This window comes from Pelmatolapia mariae, linkage group LG9 (assembly GCF_036321145.2).
Source record: "Pelmatolapia mariae isolate MD_Pm_ZW linkage group LG9, Pm_UMD_F_2, whole genome shotgun sequence".
Classification (NCBI taxonomy): domain Eukaryota; kingdom Metazoa; phylum Chordata; class Actinopteri; order Cichliformes; family Cichlidae; genus Pelmatolapia; species Pelmatolapia mariae.
In genome coordinates, this window is record NC_086235.1 from 6,069,993 (window position 1) to 6,089,562 (window position 19,570).

At 42.3% G+C, this 19,570-nt stretch overlaps 1 protein-coding gene across 1 annotated transcript; it reads right to left on the reverse strand.

Moving 5' to 3' along the window:
* Window positions 1-2,289: 2,289 nt before the first annotated feature.
* On the reverse strand, window positions 2,290-16,040 carry LOC134634963 (zinc finger protein 665-like). Its single transcript, XM_063484471.1, has 4 exons — window positions 15,806-16,040; window positions 5,763-5,868; window positions 3,451-4,299; window positions 2,290-3,091 (listed from the first exon to the last, which is right to left on the reverse strand). Exons 2-4 carry the CDS (start codon window positions 5,778-5,780, stop codon window positions 2,513-2,515), a joined length of 1,446 nt encoding a protein of 481 aa, XP_063340541.1. The 5' UTR covers window positions 5,781-5,868; window positions 15,806-16,040; the 3' UTR covers window positions 2,290-2,512.
* Between the last annotated feature and the right edge of the window lie 3,530 nt (window positions 16,041-19,570).

The following is a 19,570-nucleotide window of genomic DNA, read 5'->3' on the forward strand; positions in this document are numbered from 1 at the left end:
TGTTAATGTTGTCATTTTGAGCTAAAAATAAATGGCTAAATGATCATTTGTTTCCCATGCGTTCATATCACAAAGAATATTCATCTACTTAAATCAAATTCAAGTCCAATGGTTAAAAAAATAATTTCACACACAAAAAAAAAGAGCTACAAAATTCACCACACTAGGAAGGGTGAAGACAACTGGGTTGCCCGGCCCTGGCCACGAGGTGTCCCTTATTTATTTTTCAGGGAGTTGGCAACCCTAAGCCACAAACATGAATCAATTTTATTGGAATTCCACGTGAAAGACCAACACAAAGTGGTGTACACGTGAGAAGTGGAACGAAAATCATACAACACCATGAAGTCCAAAGAACACACCAGACAGGTCAGGGATAAAGTTATTGAGAGATTTAAAGCAGGCTTAGGCTACAAAAAGATTTCCCAAGCCTTGAACATCCCACGGAGCACTGTTCAAGCGATCATTCAGAAATAGGAGTATGGCACAACTGTAAACCTACCAAGACAAGGCCATCCACCTAAACTCACAGGCCGAACAAGGAGAGCGCTGATCAGAAATGCAGCCAAGAGGCCCATGGTGACTCTGGACGAGCTGCAGAGATCTAAAGTTCAGGTGGGGGAATCTGTCTATAGGACAACTATTAGTCGTGCACTGCACAAAGTTGGCCTTTATGGAAGAGTGGCAAGAAGAAAGCCATTGTTAAAAGAAAACCATAAGAAGTCCCGTTTGCAGTTTGCCTCAAGACATGTGGGGGACACAGCAAACATGTGGAAGAAGGTGCTCTGGTCAGATGAGACCAAAATGGAATTTTTTGGCCAAAATGCAAAACGCTATGTGTGGTGGAAAACTAACACTGCACATCACTCTGAACACACCATCCCCACTGTCAAATATTGTGGTGGCAGCATCATGCTCTGGGGGTGCTTCTCTTCAGCAGGGACAGGGAAGCTGGTCAGAGTTGATGGGAAGATGGATGGAGCCAAATACAGGACAATCTTGGAAGAAAACCTCTTGGAGTCTGCAAAAACCTTGAGACTGGGGCAGAGGTTCACCTTCCAGCAGGACGACGACCCTAAACATAAAGCCAGGGCAACAATGGAATGGTTTAAAACAAAAACATATCCATGTGTTAGAATGGCCCAGTCAAAGTCCAGATCTAAATCCAATCAAGAATCTGTGGCAAGATCTGAAAACTGCTGTTTACAAACGCTGTCCATCTAATCTGACTGAGCTGGAGCTGTTTCGCAAAGAAGAATGGGCAAAGATTTCAGTCTGTAGATGTGCAAAGCTGGTAGAGACATACCCTAAAAGACTGGCAGCTGTAATTGCAGCAAAAGGTGGCCGAATACTTTTGCAAGACACGGTTTACAGGAAACACTGTTAAATGTTCAGTTTCTATGCCATATGTTAAAACAAGTTCTAGAGTGTGATTAACGTGATGGGTGGGTTCTTTTACATTAGAGCTCAACTGAAGTGGAAAAGAAAAGATTGAGACCCATCAGTCCAGGTAACATTTTTCAATCTCTGCAACATTCAGATTTTAGGGGCAGAATTTGTCTTAAACAACATAAAGCATGGATCCATCCTGCTGCTGGTGTAATAGCGTGGAGATATTTGGTTGGCACAATTTGGGTCCCTTAGTACCAACTGACATCATTTACAGACCACAGCCTACCTGAGTCTCAGTCCAATAGAGCACCTTTGGGATGTGGTGAAATAAGATTCACATCATGGACGTCCAGCCGAAAAATCTGCTGTCATGTCAACATAGACCAACAACTTCTGAAGAGAGGCAGTGCCAACAAAGGAAACTCTGATAAACTGAGCAAATCAAACCACAACTTTAAAAGATCATTTTCCAAAATTAATCTTTTTATATCTCAAACACAAATCAGAATTTTTAATACCTACAGCAACTTTGTTAAAATATAAAAGATTTTAAAGATCTTATTTTTTTCATTAATTTCAGGTCAGAATTTTCAGTAAGCTGCAGGAACCCTGTTCAGTGTAAGAACAGCCAAGTCTCCTCTGATAAACCTCCATCTGTGTCACTGAGAACATTTCTCACATCAGTTTTTGGTTTGATATACAGGAAATGACATCATGGATCAAACTCTTTGTCATGAAACTATTTCTTTATTTAACATTTCAAATTTTGGTTTAACTGTTGAAGGATTTCATAAAAACAACCTGAACAAAAAAAAAAAAAAAAAAAAAAACACACAACAAAAAACATCTGCAGAACACATGAATTAAAATACATTCAATAAAAACACAATAAGAGGAAACATATTTTTTGATTCAACTGCTGGAACAAAGCTAACCACTCAACACGAACACTACAGTACAACAGTTTAGAAAGCTTAAAATGTAACGAGAGGCACATTTTCATTCAAAGCTGCCTCATCAGATCTTTACAGGAGATTCACTCTGACCTCTGTGGAGCCTGATCTCAAGGGCTTTGAGTCTGACCGTGAAACCAGAAGAGGATCTTTCTGTCTCTGCAGATTCACAGAGATGGGAGTAATTTCAGTCCTGCATGATCACGCTGATGTTTGCACAGAGCAGACAATGAGGTGAATATTTTGACACATTGGTAACAGTGAAAGAGTTTATTAGTAACGTGGGATCGTTTGTGTTTGGAGTATGAACTGAAATTCTTCAAGGTCTTGTCACACTGGTCACAGCTATAGTTTCCTTCCATGTGTGTACGTTCATGATAGTTACGATGATCTGATTGTGAGAAACTTTTGTCACAGTTTCTGCACTTGTATGGTTTCTCTCCTGTGTGGACTCGTTTATGTGTTTTAAGTTTACTTGCAGTGATGAAGGATGACCCACACTGATCACAGAGATGCTTTTTAACCCCACTGTGAATGAGTTCATGTTTTTTTAAGATACTTGGTTTGGGGAAGCCTTTCCCACATTCTTTGCAGTAGTTCATTTTGTCTCCAGTGTGTCTACGTTGATGTAGTTTTAGGTTGTTTGGATGACTGAAAGTTTTTCCACAAAGGTCACAACGAAAGTCTTTCCCACCACCACAGCGATGACAGGGTTGAGAACTGGATCCATCTGTGTCGCTCTGCTTCTAAACAAAGACACAAACACAGTTTAAGTCAGTCCTTCAACATTTTTATCCTGAATGTCGCCTGAAATAAAGAGCATCTCTGCAGACGTCCAATTACATTTTACTGTTTACATTATAACACTCAGGTCAGTTTAATATGCTACAAAAATGATAATAGTAAAAACCTTAAATTAATACTAATTTAATACTACAATAACAGTAATATAATTCTCAAACACTATCACTAAAAACTGTGATTAGAGTCTGAATAATCACTCAGAGCTGTCTTTCCATGCAATAGAATTGCTAGCACAATTTGATGAGCAGACTTGTTCCAAACAGTCAGGCTACAATCACAAGATAAAAATATAAATACATACCTCACAGTAACTGCACTTGTAGAGTCTCTTTCTGGTGTGGATCTGTAGGTGATCTTTCAGGTAGTGTGGAGATTTAAAAGTCTTCGCACACAGGTCACATTTATAAGGTCTCTCCTCAGAGTGGGTAAACATGTGGTGTTGTAACTGTGCGTCTGTTAAACATAGTTTACCACACTGACCACAGCTGTACACATCATGTCTGGTGTGAATGCGTAGGTGTGTATTTCGGTTCCCTATCTGGCTGAAAGTTTTTCCACAAAAGTCACAGCTGTATGCCTTAATTCCCTTGTGGGTAACTAGATGATTCTTTAAGCTCTTACGGTGAGTAAAAGCTCTGCCACACTGATCACAGCTGTACGCTTTAACTCCACTGTGGATGAGTTTGTGTGCTTTTAGGGAACCCTTACAGGAAAAAGACTTTCCACAGTCTCCACAGCTGAACGGTCTCTCTCCAGTGTGGATGAGTTGGTGAGTTTTTAACGTTGACACCTGCGTAAAAGACTTTCCACAGTCGTCACAGCTGAATGGTCTCTCTCCAGTGTGGATGAGTCGGTGGGTTTTTAAGCCTGAAGACCTGGTAAAAGACTTTCCACAGTCTCCACAGCTGAACGGTCTCTCTCCAGTGTGGATGACTTGGTGGGTTTTTAAGCCTGCAGACCTGGTAAAAGACTTTCCACAGTCTCCACAGCTGAACGGTCTCTCTCCAGTGTGGATGACTTGGTGGGTTTTTAGTGAATTCTTCCTAGTAAAATCTTTCCCACACTCGTCACAGGTGTACTTTTTCTCTCCCTTTCTTCTGTGAGGTTTGTCGGCCTCCTGAGAGCGCTGATTTCTCACTCCATGTTGGTCCTGCAGTGACAGGGATACAAACAGAGGCATTGAGTGAAATGTAGGGCTGGGCATCATCACTGATTTCGATTCGGAGAAATTTTGCCTCAGACAATCAGAAATATTAGAATTCTGATCATTACTTATCAGTACATATCCGTATTTTATATTTCTAAAATGAAAGCTGACATGTGTGAGGCTTCATCGGAGGTGTAAGCATCACAGCAGATGCCTTTGTGTCAAAGTAACTGAGGATAAAACAGAAAAAAATGAAGGAGAATTTTCCTGGCCTGGGTTTAAAAATATTCTGCAGTGGATCAAACACGAAAGAAAACCATTAATCAACACATGAACATTACCTGATGCTGCTGAAGTGAAGCAGAGCAAAGTTACAGAGGTTTTATTAGAGACACAGAGTTTACATTTGTTCTGTATTGAACAGCAGAAATGAGGTTTTCTTGCCGGAAGGGAAAAAAAAAAAAAAAGAAACAAAGAAAACAATATCAAAAAAGAAACAGCACCCAACAGCGCTGTAAACAACGGTCTTCTTTTGCTGCTGGTTCAGTCAATTATGTTTGGAGAGTGACAAAACCTGCAGTTTCAGAATCTAGCGCCAAGAAAGATGTAAACATAAAGGACCTGCGAACGCATCAGAATCAGTGAGCTGCCGGCTTTCAGCCCCGATGGCATGGACGTCTTTGTTTACGTCTTTGTGCAGAATCCGTATACCTGCTCTCATTTACTGTTTTAGCTGTTTGGTGGTTGTTGAAATTTTCTGAAGTTTAACCTGAGATTCTAGCGTTTTGGGCAAAATAAATTTATATTTAAAAATCAATTCAGGATTTTAATAAATCGATATGATATTATCCAAGTATGAGATTATCATATTATCTTATGCCATGTTATACCCCTAATTAAAGATTGTGAAATTATTATGTAGTTTTAGTTTGCATTATTCTCCTGAATTAGAAGAAGGTGATAATTATTACACTGGTTAAACTGATTTGTATTACATTAGACTGCTGATTCAGTGTGAATGAATGATATTGTTTATGATGCATTATACTGCTGAGTTATAAGAAATACTGTTTTCAGAGAGTCAGGACCTTGCTTTTTCTGATAGTAGAGGAGACAGAGAGCACATTCCACGGGAGCTTCACTCCCACCGTTGTTCAAGGCAGACAAAATAGGGAGCCAAGGCCATAGGTCAGGGTGCTAGGAGTTAGAAAGAATGTGAATGCTTGTGTGATTAAAAAGGTTTTGAAATTTCATTAATAAATAAGTGTGATGAATATCTTTATTTAAACATGTACTATGGTGTGGTTTCTCTTTGCTTGTGACTTCTTGATGTTTGTAAACATAATAGATATAAAATAAAATAAAAACATAGTATATAATAAAATACAACAGTCATATAACAGGTTGGGAGTATGAGAGTTTTAGACGTGACTGATTATTTGGTGAAACTGTGATATTTTCCTCACCTTCTGTGTTGAGCTCATTGTTTCCTCTGTAGTGACTCAGCTGAGTCCAGATGGCTGAAAACGTTTCTCTGCTGCTCCGTCAGACTCTTCTCCTCCTGCTGATCAGCTGGGACACAAAACAGATCTTTGTTAGGCTCCACACTGCACTGAAGAGTCAAAGTGTCTCATATCTTCATCTGACAACACAAAGTACAAATTTCACTCTGATTGCTTGTAGAAATCTTGTGAGACGTGTTGTGCTGCAAAGTGAGGGAACTCTCTCACTCAATTATACTTCAGGAGTAACTTTGTGACATTGGCTCTAATATTCTAAGCAGCCCTTTACTATGACAGGGCCAGAAAGTCATATTTGAAGGTTTGGGAGAAGGACCATGTTAAAGGTGGATTGGGGTTTATACACCTTGTTATGATACAGGTAAGGCTGTAAGAGCCTGAGAAGGTGTCCTGAATGAAGCTCTAAAACCAGTTTTCAGCCAACGACTCTGCTTCAGTCTGGAAAACAGCAACTACAAGTTTAAAGACTCCATCAACAATTCACACCCAGCAACAGCCTGAACAGCTCCTCCTGTGGTTTCCACAAACAGGGACAGACCTGTCACTCCCCCACCCAACAGTTTTCACAACTTCAGCCCCCCAGTCCCACCACCTCCACCATGTAAACAGACTCTTTAACATACAGACCCCAACCAAGCAGCTGAACCAGACTCAGTGTCTCCATCATAAACCATACAGTGGATCACAATATGAAGCAGTTTAAGACGACTGTTGCTGTGAACTTTCACTATAGAAAGAAAACTGAACAGAACATCTGAATTCACTCGATGCTGAACATTCATTTCATAGAATGAAGAATTGTAATTATACTCAGATCCACGTCCACTTCCTGCTGTGACAAAACAAATTTCCCACGTGTGGGACTAATAAAGGTTATCTTATCTTATCTTATCTACCTGTGCTTTAATGATGGGGCCTTTAAACTTACACATTCAACAGTTTCAACCAGCTTTCCTTCCTGGCTTTGACTGCAGCTGTGTTTGACACAGGAAGACATTATTACTAGGGATGCACCGATACCACTTTTTTGGAAACAAGTACTTGCATTTCAGTACTCGCCGATACCGATACCGAGTAATAAAAACATGATTTAAATTTACAGGTAACAGCCTTAGTCCTATAATTTAACAAAAACAACAACAACAAGGGACTGGTTTGGAATTAGAAATATTCATTTAAAATTACAAGCATGTTGTATGCAACATATTACAGAATAAATAATTATGAAAAAAAAATTTAAACAGTGTCAGTGCAACTCAAGTATTTTTTTTCAGTTTATTGTAAACTCTGCCACTTTGAACAACACAAGGGGCATTAATAAACATCTTTGCTATTTAGTGCACAATATTTGAATAAACTAACAACATCCACCAACATAGAACTGTGGCAGTCAGTGCAACTGAGGTAGGTATTAACATCAAGTCTAAGACGACTCACTTAATGGAGAGAAAAAGTGAGTGGCAGGTTTTTTTTAAGAAAAGTAGCTTTTCTGCATTGTCAGCAGTCAGCCTGTTTTTGTTTTCATCTATAATATGTGACACTGAGCTAAAAAGCCTTTCACTTTCCACACTGCTACATGGGGCAGTGTGGCTGAGAGGTATTTACGGGCCACTTTAGCCAAAGTAGGGAACCTGATTTTGTTGACACCCCAGTACTTCAGAGGACTGTCTTCACGAGGGCTTGGGGCCTCTCCGAGGTATGTGTCGAGCTCAATGGCAGCACCTGCTGCCAGCGGCTGTGCTGCCTGGGGCTGCTCCTTAGCGATTTCGTCAAATACAGTGTCCAGACTGCTGCTAGTGCTGGCCTGGGCCTTGAGGAACAGTTTAGCAGGAGGTTCTGCAGCTTCTGCCCGACTCCCCTTTGCCTCAGCTCTGGACATCATCTGCAGCTCCTGCTTCAGGTGCAGCTTGGCCTCTGGAGCAGTGTTGTTGGAGAAGAAGCGATCTTTATACCTGCACAAAATTCATGAATGTATTAATATGTGGAAAAATAGGACTGATTTTAGTTTCCCCTAAACCACTGTGACAAATGCCAGCCATTTGACTTTCTGGTAGTAATAAGGGAAATGTATTTCATATTATATATATTGCATACATTTGTGTATTTTAGTTACAAATATATAATATTTCAGATGGAAAAAAATCTTACATTTAGTATTGTAGTTTATCATTGAATACCTATAGCACACAGACTTTACCTTGGGTCAAGTATGGTGGAGATGAAGTACAGAGGGTTGGTCTCGACATCACTGAAGCGCTTCTTGACAGCTGCCAGTGAGGTTGCTTTCATTGTCTTGACACCGTGGTCCTCGTCTGTTACTCTGTTTAGAAGTCTCACTAGCACAGTCACAGCTGGGATGACATCAGAGGCTAGTGCGTCGCAGCTGCTCTCTCTTTTAGTTAGTTCCTCAAAGGGGGCGAGGATGGCAACAGTCGTCTCCATAAGAGCCCATTGGTGAGCAGTGAGATAGTCAGGGAGTTCATGCTCGGACACATACACCCCCAGCACTCGCTTTTGCTCAATGAGGGACTGGAGCATGTAATACGTGCTGTTCCAGCGCGTCTGTACGTCCTGCTGCAGTCTCTTTATTGGCTGGTTGAGCTGCCCCTGAATGTCCTCGAGGCGGGAGTAGGCTAAGGCGGAATGTTTAAAATGCCCAACTATTTTCCACATCAGCTGTGCTCCTCTGTGCTAATAAGCATGGGTAAACTCTTTGTACTCGTTGTCGTGTTGGGATTTTAGGTGCTTGATTAAATTACTTGTGTTAAATGCGCTACCTTTTGAGCCTCCTCTGGACAATTTCACTTTGAAATAGTTCCACACGGCTGACTTGTTTCGCCTGGCCTTCTCCCAGCTCCGAGCTGCAGCCGGGGCCCGGGGGCGGGCACTCGGCGCCTGTGATTAACCCCTTACATGCCGCTCAAACATAGACAGGTCTCAGACCGTGGTATCGGTTCCCCGGTATCAGAGGACTTTTAACGAGTACGAGTACTTTAGAAAATGTGGTATCGAGGCCGATACCAGATACCGGTATCGATGCATCCCTAATTATTACTATTATACTTTATTCTTTTTGGGGGAAGTGCAGCTTTAAACCTTCACATGATGAACATTCACAGGTGAGAAAAACTTCTGTAGACAAAATAAAATAAAACCCAACATTCAATCCACAACATGATTAAAAACATGATTCTCCCAAATCACCAAGAGCTGCACATTAACCAGTGTCAAGAGGAGAAATATTTACTGCTATTATTTGCTGCTATTAGTATAATCATCGTTACCATTTCATTATTAATAGTGATGTTGCATGCGGATGCATTCAGATGTTCAAACATATTGGTATTATATTAGTCTTTATTACAGGTCCAAGAAGAACCACTTTAAACTTTAATCTCCTGCTAAAACCAGGCAAAGACCCTGTATATCCCTCAAGCTATCGTCCAATATCCCTTATAAATGTAGACCTTAAAATAATTTGCAAAGCTCTCTCAAAGAGACTAGAGAAAATAACCCCCCTCTTAATTCATCCTGACCAAACTGGTTTCATAAAAGGTAGGCACTCATCAACAAATACACGTAGATTACTTAATTTGATAGACTACTCATACAGTAAAAACCTTGAAACTACAATATTTTCTCTAGATGCAGAAAAAGCATTTGACAGAGTTAACTGGAAATTTCTATTTGCAACTTTACACAAATTTGGTTTTGGATCTTCTTTCATCAACTGGTTAAAAATATTATATAATTCCCCAACAGCTTGTGTCAGAACAAATGACCAGACATCCTCCAGCTTCTGTCTCCTGAGGGGCACCAGGCAGGGATGCCCACTCTCCCCTTCACTGTTTGCAATTTTTATCGAACCACTAGCAGCAGCAATTAGACAGAATTCAGTAATTAAGGGCATAAAATGCAAGAACGTGGAACATAAAATCAGCCTTTATGCGGATGATGTGTTACTCTTTCTCCAAAATTCACAAACCAATATCTCTGGGGTGATTGAACTGATAAACTCTTTTGCAAGAATATCAGATTACTCAATTAACTGGTCAAAATCTACAGTCCTTCCGATTAATTGCTCCTTCCATAATTCCTCTTCTACTCCACTGCAATCGGGAAATATAAAATATTTAGGTATTAATGTTTCTCCCAAGCTTGCAGATCTAACTAAATTAAACCATATCCCACTTTTAAAGAAAGTAGAAGGTGATCTGGCTAGGTGGAAATGTCTACCCATATCACTCATGGGAAGGGTTGCCGCTATAAAAATGATGGTATTACCAAAAATAAATTATTTATTCTCAATGATCCCAACTAAACCGCCGCAAGATTGGTTCAGATCTCTAGATTCATATATGTCCTTTCCTTTGGAAAAATAAGCCCCCACGTATAAGCTTAAAAACACTACAAAAGACCAAGGATAAAGGAGGATTAGAATTACCTAACTTTCAGCACTACTTCTTGGCCAACAGGCTTCAGTTTATCTCAGGATGGCAAAAACATACCCTCTTAGATGAACCTTGGCTAGATGTAGAACAAGCACTTTGCAATAATCTAGAGATTTCAGATCTACCGTTTATCAGCTCAAACATCCAACGACATGAATGCTTCAAAAGCGTCAACATCAGCTCCTCTCTGACAGCGTGGTGGGAGTTTCTGAAGTTGACAGAGTCTCCATTAATCCCATGCAAACGTACACCTATCTGGAACAACCCTGACATATTACAAAACAATAATATGATAAACTTTTCAGATTGGAGTAGTAAAGGAATCAAATATTTAGAACATATACTAGAAGGAACAGAATTTATTTCATTTGACAGACTAGTTACACAATATGGGATCAACAAGAAAAGATTTTTAGAATATCAACAAATTAAATCCATAGTAAAAAAGAGATTTAAACCGGGTCAAGTTGAACTACAAACACCACCAAGTGTGGTTCAATTTCTTACTCTTAAAACCCCCAAATTACTATCCAAAATATACAGAATGCTTTCTAAAACAGATGAATCAATATCACTTCCTATTGCAAAATGGGAAGCGGATTTATCAGTTAACTTAGACCAAAACTTCTGGTCTCAGATTTGCTTAAAAACCTTTCATTTAATTAGAAATCCCAGTCTTCAATTAATTCAATACAAAATACTACATAGAGTGCACTATACAGGTCATCGGATGTTCAAGATGGGCTTTACGTCTACCAACAACTGCTCACACTGCCAAACCAATTCACCGGACAATTATATCCACGCTCTTTGGTTCTGTCCACCAGTTCAGAAGTTTTGGCGTGAGATATGTGAAGACTTATCAAAGTGTCTGAAATGTAACATTCCAACTTCTCCTTTAGTATGTTTGTTGGGCAGCTTAGATAATGTCACTACGGAAAAGAATATAGCCCATATGGTTTTCACTGCCCTATGCATAGCCAAGAAAACAGTCCTCATGAACTGGAAAAATAAAAATAATCTTAATTCTAACCAATATAGAAATTATCTATTAGATTACATTAGTCTTGATACAGCCTCTGCCACCACATCAGATCAATTGCTCTGGGCTCCTTTGATCAGCTCCATCACCTAGTGGGGGTGGGGGGCCATAGTTTGGTCCCACCTTCACTGTTGTGATTGGTGTGGGGGTAGGGACAGGCTTAGGGCGTCGGGGGGTTCCCCAGGAGCATCTTCCTTGGGGGGCTCAACCCGGGGTAGCGGTCATGGCCAATTAGGGGCTCTGTTGGCTCTTAGGTGACGGTTTCCTCGTGCAGCGTGCAGCGGGGCTAGGGGAGGGTCTGTGCTGACGGACGTGGGTTACTGACCTGGTAGCCTGGCTGCCCCTGGGTGGGTCCGGGATGGGCGTGAGGTTCTGGGGGCGCTCCGTCTCTGGGCTGGGGCCCTGGCCGGGCCTCAGGGGCTTGGGTCCTGGTTGGTGTGTTGCCGGGGTTGTGGGCGGGTGGGTGTATGGGGGCCCGGCCCTGGCGCGGGGTGCCGCCGGTGCATCGAGCCACCTGGGGGGCTCTTCAACTGGTGGGGGAGGTTGTCACATCTTGCAGGAGCTTTCCTCTCTTCAGGAACTCTCTCTGCAGGAGGGGGAGATACAGGAGTGGTGGAGGGAGATCTCAGCCTGGGCGTCTATTGTCTTGTGTAGTCTGGAAGATGAGTGGATGATGGGGTGGGTGCAGTTTTCTCTGTGGTGGGGTCGGGTGAATTGTCCCGGGCTCTGTGGGGCCGGGGGGCGCTGCTGCACTGGGCCCCGGTCCGGATGGGCCTGGGCCCCCTTTCCCTGGCGGGTTGCACAGCATGGGGGTGCCTACTGGGGTCAGCGGGGGAGCTGGCCCCAGGGAGGGGTCACTTGCCCCTCCCTTCCTTCCCTCCCCATCTCCAGCGGCCTCCCTCTTCCCGCTCCACCACAATCACCCACACATGCAGGGCCTTGGGGTAGGGGTGTGTCACCAGGGTGCAGAGGAGACATCCCCCCCCTCTGTCCCCTTCTGGCTGCCTCTGCCTCAATTTTATCCCACAACTTAGACATTCACATTACACATACATATAGGATCTTGGAGGTGGGCACGCTACACGGATTCCAAACTACCATCAGGGTGTACACCTCACCCCTGGCGTCGTTGCCCACCTCTCAATTTTAAATACATGTAGACATTGAGGGCTATCAGGAGGGGCTATATGCTTACCTGCTGCTCTCTGGCAGGTAGCTCCATGCCCTCCTGGGTTTTAAATGCACCTTAGAACACACATACATCAACAGTACATATGAGCGGGTGGAGGGAGGTTTGGAGTCTTCCTACACCCCCGTTCTCTGCGGCCTGCTGGAGCAGGGGGGCTAGGAGGAGGAGTTGGCCGTCCGACTGGGGTCTGGTGTATGGGGCCTCCCTGCTGCTGCGGAGTCGGGGCGGTCTGCTTCTCCCCACCGCAGGGAAAAGGGTTACACCACCTGAGTCTGGGTGCAGTTTCCCCCTCCAGGGGCAAGGGTACCTAGACTCGGGGCTTAGAGTACGCTTGGGGAGTGTGATTGTGTGTACAGCGTCTCTCTATGTCTGTCTCCACGTTGGGTGAGTGTTGAGCAATTGTATATGAGAGCATGAGGGTGGGAATAGATGTTTGTATCTGTGTGTGCCTGTTTGTCTGTGTCTATATGTCAGGTTGGGTATCAGACGCCACCTCTCTGAGGACATCTCAGGCCCTCCAAGGTTTGGAGGCCCATCTCCCCCCACCACTTCCCCTGCCGGTGGCGGACGCCCTCAGACATCGGTGCGTTGGTGGTTCTCTGTCTCCGGGGGTGGGCGCCCAGGTACCCACCGGCTCACTCCTTGGCGGCTGCTTATTGGGGCCTGGAGCCTGGGGCTCGCTCGGGCCACTTTGGGGATGGGGTGCCCTCGGCCTCACGGCCCGGGGCTCGGCCACTCAGGCACAGCTGGCTGCCGGCGGAGCTCACGGGCACGTCACTGCAACCCCCCCTGGCTTCTGCTCCGCGGCTGCTGAGTGACCCCTCATCTGGGACTCTCCTCAGCTCTTTCTGGGATAGTGGCGCGGCTGCCCCTCTGTTGGTCTTCCTTGGTCTCTTGTGTTCTGGGGGCCTCTGGATGTCTGGAGTCTTGATCTCCTCCATACCTGCTTCATGCCCTGGAGGTCGGGGCAGTGGCCCCCCACACCCTCTAGCAGATCATTACATGAAGGAACCTTTTAAAAACAAGCGCGTTCATGCTCACAGGTGTACACACGGGTGATCACACACACAAATTACACCCTTTTTGGCTCCTACCTCAAAGCACACTGTGCGCTGTCGATCTCACGTGCTGCACAATAATGTTTAATATTTAGTATTTACTGTCATATTCTCATATATCATTGTGATCTTGTTTATTACTCTCGTTTTCTTCTGCTTGCTTTCTTTTTTCTTTCTCAACAGGTGATCCAGGTGATCGATATATGTATTTTTTGTCTGCTTATTCTGTTGGTTTTTGTTTTTTGGCCTTTTTCCCCGTCCCTCTTCTCAGGTTTTTTTCTTTCCCTCTTTCTTTCTCCACATTCTCTCCTCCAGTCAAGTCTGTCCCGTATTCAGCAAGTGAAAATAAAATAAACAATAAAAAGTTGAATCAAATGGACCATTACGGCAAGGCTGGGATGGTCCATTTGGTAAAGTAAATCCGTTGGGCATCTTTCTTCGCCTTTAGACAATAATTCTGATGGCAAAAGAACCAAACGGGACAGGTTAAAAAAAAAAAAAAAAAAAAAAAAGAGTACGAGTACTTTAGAAAATGTGGTATCGAGGCCGATACCAGATACCGGTATCGATGCATCCCTAATTATTACTATTATACTTTATTCTTTTTGGGGGAAGTGCAGCTTTAAACCTTCACATGATGAACATTCACAGGTGAGAAAAACTTCTGTAGACAAAATAAAATAAAACCCAACATTCAATCCACAACATGATTCTCCCAAATCACCAAGAGCTGCACATTAACCAGTGTCAAGAGGAGAAATATTTACTGCTATTATTTGCTGCTATTTTTATAATCATCGTTACCATTTCATTATTAATAGTGATGTTGCATGCGGATGCATTCAGATGTTCAAACATATTGGTATTATATTAGTCTTTATTACAGGTCCAAGAAGAACCACTTTAAACTGTTGAGTTGAATCTATAATTTTAAAGGCTTTTGAATGTTTTTATATTCTTACACTGAAGTCTTCAGTGGGTGAGAAACTGAGCTGCAGGGACAGGAAATACTCTGTGCCAAAATGAGACAGGAAACACTTCTGCAAGGCATGCTTCTGCAGAAGCGAAACTGAAACCAGAGTCTAAGTGCAAGTTAAGAGTAGGGTGTCTTTTATGCATTTATCGCTGATTAAGCTTTAAGTAGTTGTATTAGATTGGAACATTTGTTTTATACATTTTACATATAAGTCAAGATCGGCACACACATAGTTTCAGTTGTGCTGGCCTTCTGTCTAGTGGAAAGGTTAAGGTCTAGCTGGGGAGCTGAGAGGTGAAACAAAGTGCAAGCAGAGGCTGACACATACACACACACACATCGTAGATAGACTCAGTTATATAGGTAAAAGTTAATCTTATGTTTTGCTTGCAACTGCAAAAATTGTGCGTGCATATGTGACTGTTTGATGAAGAAGCAGGTGCAGGATGTTCCAGAGACAAGCGACAGCGAAGGCGAGCGTCCGGGGACAACAGGAAGGCACCTGGATGGAGACGAGACGATGTTCTTTTTAAACTATGTTAAAAGTCATTGTGGTTTTGGTTTCTGCCTGGCAACAGAAAGGGGGGGGCTGTACTGTTTCACCCCTATAAATATTGGGTTCTGACTATTGTAAGAGAGTTCAACACTGAATCTGTACAGTGTTGGCTCCACGCTGCGTGTATTCATTAAAATGTCGTCTAATTGCACACGGCCGGATCAGTGGTCATTATTTTGGTCTACCTCCTCAATTCCACAATATATTTTTATTCTCTGTGCTTTCAAATATGAACACTGTTTACTTTCATCTCTGTTTCATTAGTTTTTGTTAACATCTTCCTGTGCATCACTTTACAGCAGCCAGACTCATTAAAATGAGACTTTGTAGGAGTTCACTTCCTCTCATGTGTTCATCCACAGCAGCTGGACAATAAAGTTTATTGTGACCCTGATACTGCAGCAGATCGCTCTCATCCATTTCCTGTTATCACTTCAAATAGAAATGAGGCTGTAGAGGTTTGGTGCAGGCAGAAAAACAGCTGCTGGGACAATGAAAATACTTTTCTGCTCCAACTTTCTGCCAGCAAACGCTCAACTAATCCCAGCATGCTGAGCTAATGATTAGTTGGTGTTTTTCTCCAAACACTCTCTCACTCTTCTCTCAACGTGTTCACAATAAACTGTGAACAGACACCGAGGAGAGCAGCAGAAGACCTCATTCAGGAGCTAAACTCAACATGAACTGAACTCACAGTAAAGTTAGCTCGGTGCTTACCTTTAGATGAGCCCACAAACCGAGAGAAACTCCGTGATGAAGCTGGAACTCTTTCCAAACACAGGAAACAGATCAGGGAGCAGAGACCCACGTGGTTCACGCTGATCTCAGCTACGATCCAGGAGACAAGGGTGGGCAGATCGATGCAGATATCGATCCAAACGTTGGTAGTAGTTTATGATCGATACTTTAGTTTGTTTCTCTCCTGTAGGTTCACTATTTTATTCGCTGTGGATGAAAAAGCAGCTCTGTCTGTGCAAACACCTCTTCTCATGCGGCAGACTCACTTTACTCCGCCCCCTTCTTTCTGCCCTGCTGGGATTTGTTACTGTGAGGTCACGTGACTCGTCTGCGCACAGAAAATGCATTTTTGCTGCAGACAGAGAGAAAGAGGAGCAACATGTGGAGATGTCTTGATGCAGGGGCGATTCTGGGATCAGAGCTTTGGGGGTGCTGAGCACCCAGAGAGCTGCCCAGCCAGGCAAGATAAACTTTACACGTCACGATGAGACTTCTTCCCCGTCTCAGTCAGTCTCTGCATCTTTAAATGTCTCCAGTTGTCCCGAGTTCCCTCCGACTGTCTCCTTGGTGCATTTAAACCCCTGTTCCTCCCTGTCCTCATCGTCTGTTGTCTTCATCTCCGCTATCAGTCATCATAATTTTACCCTCTCTGTGCAAGTCTGCAAATTTCTTTATTAAATCATAAGATTCTTAAATTCATCAAGTCTCTCTGTGCCTGGGTCCTCGTCACAAAACATGACATCACTGTTTTGTACATTTTAACACAATTTAATCCCCACATTTGTGAAAGAAAAGCAAAACACTTTTTTGAAAAGTCTGTAACAAAACCATCAAATCTGATAAAGGTTATTTAAATGATGCTCATAGTGAGTAAGAAGTAAACTGAGTGCATGTTTTGGACAGAGATTCACTTTTAATGTGTATGTATAATATAATACAGATACATAAAAAACACTCCCAAAACAGAATAAATTATTACAAAATATTAATAAAAAACTATAAAAATGGAGGCAACTTTGCCTGTGGTAGAATGTATACAATGTATGAAAAAATCTTTACTGCAGATACTAATTTAACTAATTTAATAAAACTAATTTTGTGTTGTAAGATTTATGAGTTTCATGCTTTCATAGTGGTACTTGGGAGAGCTTGACATTTTTATCAGGTGGTACACACTGTAAAAAGTTTGAGAAACACTGATAAGTGTATTTGTGATTAAGATTAAGGAACTGACCTCCCAGCCCATTGTTCCTTCAGTGGGCTGGTTTCAGTCATTGTGCAAATGTACTGTTTATAAGATTGGGGAAACCTGCAGTCAGCTGAGACTGAAGAAGTCACTTGGCTGAGTGACGAAACGTTTCTCCCACAAAACGCTACGTCCAGATGAACAGATTCAACTTTTGGAGAAGTGTATGTGTGCTTTTGGAAAACATTTAAAGCTGCAGTACAGAATCTTTGAAACAAGCCAGCTTAAACCAGTTTTAGAATATAAACAGAGCACTCTGCTTCTCTTTACAGCTCCTCACTCCACCAGGGCTCTGTTTGGCACTTTCTGATAGTGCGCAATTGTGATGTACGTACTGCGGCAGTCATACAGACAACTGGACGGTCCAAAAGTTGGCCTACCTATTACTGGCTGAGGTTTTAGTAGAGTTGTGGCTGAACCACATAAAAATATATCATTAATTTTAATCTCCCCAATCAATTATAATGTTATGTTGGAATGTTGTTAAAGAAGGTCAAAAATGTTTCAACCCAGTTTGTTTTGCAGATTCTGTATAGCAGCTTTATTATAGGGAGAACACAACTTCCAGACTGTATGAGTAAAATCAGGTTTTTTCTCTTTGTCAGTTTAACAGTTTCTGTTTTGCCTGTCACTGTTCCTTGTCTGTTTTCTTACCTGGTTCTTCTTGACCTTGTACTTTCTCCTCACATTCTCCTCTTTCCTCTCTCCCTCTTTGGACTGACAATCATACACAAATAGATTTTATTCAATTAGATGAAAAATTACATTAATATGAAAAAAAATATATTATTAAGATCACTAACGAAAAGTCCTCTCTCAGTGTACTTTCAACCAAAAGGCAAATAACCAAACCACATGAACATCTAATAAAAGATATAAATATTGAAACACTGATCCAACATTATCCTTTATTGATGGATCATTTGTTGATCTTACACTTTTACCTGAATGTGGCTCCTTTTTTTGAAAAAACTTTCTTATATCCATTATGAACCTGTCTGTCTCTCTGTACACACACATACACACAACAGGAGTTATAAGGTTAATGGGCATTCAGTCAGTTAGCTAGTTAGTATCCATTTCAAACAGCAGGTTACGGACAATTTTAAGTTTTAGATTTTAAATAGGCGATATACATTTCAAAGGGAGCAACAGGATGGTCAAATGTAGCTGAATTTACTACAGAGTAGGACGGATTGTAGGGTAGCAAACATCGTTGGAAAACACGTTTTCAACACTGCAGGTTACCTGGGTGTAATGTTTTTCAGCTAAAAAGAAACATGACTCCTATCTAACTACATAAAGAGTAACTTAAGGTTAAATGTTGCTAATATGTCCTGTTTTAATCCAGGCACTCCACCTCCGCTCCGCTGCGTTTCAGCTATGGCAGCAACGACCCTAGAGCCACAGCAGGGGAGAGCTGGAACAAACCATTTTGGGAGGGGGGGAGGGGTTGTCTATACTTTAGTTGCTAAAATGTTCCGTCTCAACCAAGTACTGTATGCTTTTTATATTTTTAGTAGTGTGTCACACAAACAGCAAATATTGTCAAAAAAAGTAAGAAATCTTTGGGGGTGCTTTGATTCATTTTGGGGGTGCTTCAGCACCCCCAAAAATGGGCTAAAATCACCCCTGTCTTGATGCATTCTCAATCATCCAGGGAAGTATATCTCCGAAAAGTTTATTCTGTTCATCTGGACGTAGCGTTTTGTGGGAGAAACGTTTCGTCACTCATCCAAGTGACTTCTTCAGACACAGCGGCCAGGGAAGCAGAAGAACAGCACATCAAGAAGGCCCTGAGTAAATGTGGTTATCCCAGCTGGACGTTTGTCAAAGCTGGAAAGGAACCTAAAGAAAGCTCCAGCTGATCCAGGAGAGAAGGACAACCGCTGCCCAAGCGAAAACCTGTAGTGATCCCATATGTGTCAGGAGTATCGGAGCAGTTGAGACGCATTTTTTCTAAACACCGGGTCTCTGTGGCTTTTAAACCCCAAAACACGCTGCGCCAAAAACTGGTCCACCCCAAGGATTGGGTCCCCCGACACAAACAGAATAACATAGTGTACGCTGTTAAGTGCCAGGAGGATTGCCAGGATTTATACATCGGGGAAACCAAACAACCTCTGGCGAAGCGGATGGCACAACACAGAAGAGCTACCTCGTCAGGCCAGGACTCTGCAGTCTATTTACACCTACAGACCAGTGGACACTAGGGCTGCCACAAACGATTATTCTGATAGTTGACTAGTCACCGATTATTTTTGCGATTAGTCGACTAATCAGATCATGCATCCATTGGACGTATGTACACCTTATTGCACCAGCAGCATCTGCTCTTATATAACCATCATTAGCTTACAGCTTTAAGTGTTTAAAGTATGTGCTAACTAAAAATAAAGACAAGATGATAGTTTATTAAATTTTAATGAAATTTGCAGATTGTTTCGGTGAAGTTTAATAAACTCAGCCGTCTGCTCCTTGCTATCTAAAATATAACA

What these genes read in the sequence shown, in the direction of transcription:
- LOC134634963 (XM_063484471.1), bottom strand. An exon ending in ACAAGTGCAGTTACTGTGAG is followed by an intron (nt 3,092 to 3,450) that starts GTATGTATTTAT and finishes GTCTTTGTTTAG; the next exon opens with AAGCAGAGCGACACAGATGG.